The following is a 5,000-nucleotide window of genomic DNA, read 5'->3' as shown; positions in this document are numbered from 1 at the left end:
GTACAGTAGTGTGATGTACAGTAGAGTGATGTACAGTAGAGTGATGTACAGTAGGGTGGTGTAGAGTGATGTACAGTAGTGTGATGTACAGTAGAGTGATGTACAGTAGAGTGATGTACAGTAGGGTGGTGTAGAGTGATGTACAGTAGAGTGATGTACAGTAGAGTGATGTACAGTAGAGTGATGTACAGTAGAGTGATGTAGTGTGGTGTACAGTAGGGTGATGTACAGTAGGGTGATGTAGAGTGATGTACAGTAGTGTGATGTACAGTAGTGTGATGTACAGTAGTGTGATGTACAGTAGAGTGATGTAGTGTGGTGTACAGTAGGGTGATGTACAGTAGGGTGATGTAGAGTGATGTACAGTAGTGTGATGTACAGTAGTGTGATGTACAGTAGAGTGATGTACAGTAGTGTGGTGTACAGTAGGGTGATGTACAGTAGAGTGATGTAGTGTGGTGTACAGTAGGGTGATGTACAGTAGGGTGATGTAGAGTGATGTACAGTAGTGTGATGTACAGTAGTGTGATGTACAGTAGAGTGATGTACAGTAGTGTGGTGTACAGTAGGGTGATGTACAGTAGAGTGATGTAGTGTGGTGTACAGTAGGGTGATGTACAGTAGGGTGATGTAGAGTGATGTACAGTAGGGTGATGTAGAGTAGTGTGATGTACAGTAGAGTGATGTACAGTAGAGTGATGTACAGTAGAGTGATGTACAGTAGAGTGATGTACAGTGTGGTGTATCAGTAGTATAATAGAGTGTGTATAGTGCAGTGTACTGTGTGACCAGTATGGTGTTGTACAGTCAGGTCAAAAAGTGTGAAATTAACCATTCAGGACTTTTCAATTTGTTTCATTTCATATTCTGTGTGTTGGTGTACGGAGACCAAATGCCAAAAATGTGTCTATACAGTATGTTCCAAAATGTATGTGATGATGGTGTACAGGAGTATAGTGTGTATATAGTATAGGATACTGTGTAAAGTGATCCCCAGTGGTACTGTGTGTATTGTTTATTGTATAGATAAACAATGTGTAATGACACAGCGATACAGTACACTCTGTTATTGTTATTGTTTATAGTCTATAATATACAGTGGAACCTCGGATTACGAGCATAATTCATTCCGGAAGTGGGCTCGTATTCCAAAACACTCGTAAACCAAGTTTAATTTTCCCATAATAAAAATTTGTGCGCTCGCTCCTGATGTTCTGCAGTGACGGGTCACCCGTGTCAGAAGGATAACGGCGGCTGCAGTAACCTGTGTCTGCTGTCTCCGGGTGGAGGACACAAGTGTGCCTGTCCCACTAACTTCTACCTGGCAGCTGATGGGAAGCAGTGTCTCTCTAACTGCACCGCTAGTCAGGTCAGTTAACCTGCAGGTCACTGTTAAAGTTATAATACACGAGAGAGTTTTTAGTATTTTTAAACAGAGCTCACACTGCAGACTCCTCTTTACTGACCATGTGTCTCTTTTTATTTGGGAAATCTCATATAAAGGATTAGAATTTATCACCAGTAAAGGGTCACGCTGTTGAAATGTATCCAAAAAATGAGAAAATTAACATATCATGATTTTACTTGTGATCTCTTATTAAGTAGTTATGTATGTTTATGTAGTTTGTGTGTAAGAACGATAAGTGTATCCCGTTCTGGTGGAAGTGTGACACTGAAGACGACTGCGGTGATCGATCAGACGAGCCGGCCGATTGCCGTAAGTGCTTTGTTTTGCGCCGTCACAAACGATAAGCATCTTTAATGAACACAGATCCTGCGTCTCTCTCACTTCTGTGTGCGTCTGTCTTGTTATTTTAGCGCCATTTAAGTGCAGACCGGGCCAGTTCCAGTGCGGGACGGGAATCTGTACAAACCCGGCCTATATCTGTGACGGAGACAACGACTGCCAGGACAGCTCAGACGAGGCGAACTGCGGTATGACTCGCCTTTACTGTTTTTCTAATTCCATTCGGTTAGTGATGATTATTTATGACTCAAGAGGGAGTCAGATCTTTTTTTTAGGGGAAATTTGGATGTTTGATAATCTTATTTCCTTTCCACAGACATTCACGTGTGTTTGCCCAGCCAGTTCAAGTGCACGAGTCCAAGTCGCTGCATTCCTGGGATTTTCCGCTGTAACGGCCAGGATAACTGTGGAGAGGGAGAGGACGAGAGAGACTGCCGTGAGTCTGATGGAGAAAACATTCAGGAGTCCAAGGAATAAGTGATGCATTAGAAATAGGTATTTACTTCTTGTGTGTGTGTGTGTTAGCGGAGGTGACGTGTGCTCCGAATCAGTTCCAGTGCACCATCACAAAACGCTGCATTCCCCGCGTGTGGATGTGTGACCGGGATAACGACTGTGTGGACGGATCAGACGAACCCGCCAACTGCAGTAAGACACACTCACACACACATTTACAGACAGATTTTGTCCACAATGCATCATTCTGTTTCTGTGTGTGTGTGTGTGTGTAGCTCAGATGATGTGTGGTGAGGACGAGTTCCGCTGTAAGGACTCGGGCCGGTGTATTCCCGCTCGCTGGAAGTGTGATGGTGAGGATGACTGTGGAGATGCATCAGATGAACCTAAAGAGGAGTGTGGTAAGTCTAAACATAAACATACACACACACACACTCACACACACACATACAAATGCACACACTTTTATTGCGTTTATATTTCTTTTAATCAGTAATATATTTGTTCTACACTGGGTCCCATTTATTTATGTCTTATGTCTGGTTAATTATTTGATTGCTTAAATCATATTATTTTTAGACATTTTTGTTTATCGTATGTTTAGTTTACCCTTTAGTGTAGAAGCTCTACACACACACACATGAAAACTGTAATATTCATACTCCTATATATGTAGATGAGAGGACGTGTGAGCCGTATCAGTTCCGCTGTAAGAATAACCGCTGTGTCCCCGGACGCTGGCAGTGCGACTACGACAACGACTGTGGAGATAACTCGGACGAGGACAAGTGTGGTACGACCTCACGCATTTTATTTGTGTTAAACATTTGAATTAATGGAAAAAATATTCAGGAACATTTACTGCTATGTTAGTTTATTGCGAACCCTACAGTACAGTATGCATCTGGAGCATCTGGAGGCAGTATCACTAGTTTGGACACAGCTTCTTACTCAATGTTTTTTTTTTTTCTGTTTAATGTTTTCAAATATCGAAGACATTAAAATTATGACCGAGCAAAAGCAAATTAAATAACAGAATACTTTTTATGTTTTCGATTCTTCCTAAGTAGCCACCTTTTGTCTTGATGCCGGCTTTGAGCACTCTTGGCATTCTTTCAGTGGGCCTCATGAGGTAGTCACTTGGAATGGTTCACTTCCAACAGTCCTGAAGGAGTGGAGGTCCTCAACAGGTGTTGAGTTCTTCTTGGTTGCCTCACTGCATCGCTTTCCTTCTTGGACAGATAGCAAATTATGTGTTCCTTTACATGACCTAAAGGTGCGTTTGGGGTCAGTGTCCTTTTGGGAAACAAATGATGGAAGTGCAAACCAGGTGGGATGGCATGTTGCTGCTAAATGCCGTGGTAGCCATGCTGGTAAAGTGTGTCCCCAATTTTGACTAAGTCACCAACAGTGTCACCAGCAAAACATCCCCACACTATCACACCTCCTCTACCTACAGTACATTCTTTCCAATGGAAACCATATATTCAGAAACCGCCTGTTCTCTCTCTCTCTCTATTACCCCTTTTCCACTGCTCTGGTTCCCGTGCCGGTTCCCAATTTTGGAACCAGTGCCGCGCTTTTTTCCGCAGAAAAAAAATTGGTGCCGGTGCCCAAAAATAAGCACCGAACCGGCCCCTAAACTCTGCTGGTCTAGTTGCGAGAACCCGTGACGTCACGAGCGGTGGGCGGAGTTATAGGGAGCGTTTAAAAAAAATAGTGGAGACCCAAAGTCCGTTAATGTGGAGCGTGGACGAAACTAAAGCGTTTTTTCGGCATTTTGGACATTCGCCGAGATTCAGCAGAAATTGGAAAGTGCTTTAAGGAAAAAAAAAAGTGCATGAGGAAATAAGAGAAGAACTAATAGTCGCAGGCTTCACACGGACAACCGACCAAATAGTGTACAGTATAAGCTAAAAAAAACTGAAGAAAGACTTTCAGCGGTTATAACACGTCGAATAAAGTGCTTTTGGATACTGAAATACATTTTCATACTAGTTCGGAGAATAACCAGTAAACTGACTTCGGCCATGGTCGTTTCTGTTTAGTGGGCGTGGCCTGTGACGTATTATCATGCAGCTCCCGCTGAACTCCTGTCTAGTGTAAAGGCGCCAGAACCGGCACCTGGCACCAGCACCAGTGTAGTGGAAATGAGGTATTAGTCTAACAGAGGCACAGCAGTTAGAACCAAAAGCCATCGGACCAAAGGACAGTTTACCGCTGATCTGATGTTCGTTCATTGCATTTCTCGACCCAACAAAGTCTCTTCTGCTTGTTGTTGTTGTTTTTTTTTGCGGCTTCTTTACGCCAGTTTGACCATGAAGACCTGACTCCCACAATCTCCTCTGAACAGTGGATGTTGGCATTTGTCCTCCGCTTGAACTCCATGAAGCATTTTCTTTTTTTTTTTTTTTTTCATTTTCTCTCTCTCGAGTGGATTTTCTAATACAATAAATAAATGTATAATTTTACTTAGTGCTAGTAAAAAGCAGGAGGAAGGGACAAGTATTTACATGTGTTACATTTTTCTGTACTATAGTCAGATTAAAGACCCACGTTCAAATCTCCAATAATATCAAACGTAGCGTAAAAGACCGCACAATGTTGTTCCTTTTTTGCTTCCGGTGTCATGCTACACGTCTCTCATCAGTCATTATGATTTTCTGTCTCATTCCACACTGACCCAGCGGGCGTGGCCCAGAGGTACGCTACTGTATGTCTTATTCTCCTCCCTGAGCTCCTGGTTTTAACACCTCACACTTTGATTATTGTATTTATTAAACACGAACCTGAAAAG

At 42.7% G+C, this 5,000-nt stretch overlaps 1 protein-coding gene across 3 annotated transcripts in view; it reads left to right on the top strand.

Annotated features, from left to right (window-relative positions):
- lrp1aa (low density lipoprotein receptor-related protein 1Aa) overlaps positions 1-5,000 on the top strand; it is a 128,325-nt gene that overhangs the window by 100,575 nt on the left and 22,750 nt on the right. For all 3 annotated transcript variants that reach the window (XM_053484044.1, XM_053484046.1, XM_053484045.1), the window contains exons 62-68: positions 1,221-1,369; positions 1,624-1,717; positions 1,819-1,935; positions 2,064-2,183; positions 2,273-2,395; positions 2,479-2,604; positions 2,880-2,996. In XM_053484044.1, the coding sequence (XP_053340019.1) occupies positions 1,221-1,369; positions 1,624-1,717; positions 1,819-1,935; positions 2,064-2,183; positions 2,273-2,395; positions 2,479-2,604; positions 2,880-2,996 (846 nt within the window). The remainder of the gene's footprint in view (positions 1-1,220; positions 1,370-1,623; positions 1,718-1,818; positions 1,936-2,063; positions 2,184-2,272; positions 2,396-2,478; positions 2,605-2,879; positions 2,997-5,000) is intronic.

The sequence above is a fragment of the Clarias gariepinus genome, chromosome 23 (assembly GCF_024256425.1).
Source record: "Clarias gariepinus isolate MV-2021 ecotype Netherlands chromosome 23, CGAR_prim_01v2, whole genome shotgun sequence".
Taxonomy (NCBI): domain Eukaryota; kingdom Metazoa; phylum Chordata; class Actinopteri; order Siluriformes; family Clariidae; genus Clarias; species Clarias gariepinus.
This window is presented reverse-complemented; position numbering and strand designations above follow the sequence as displayed.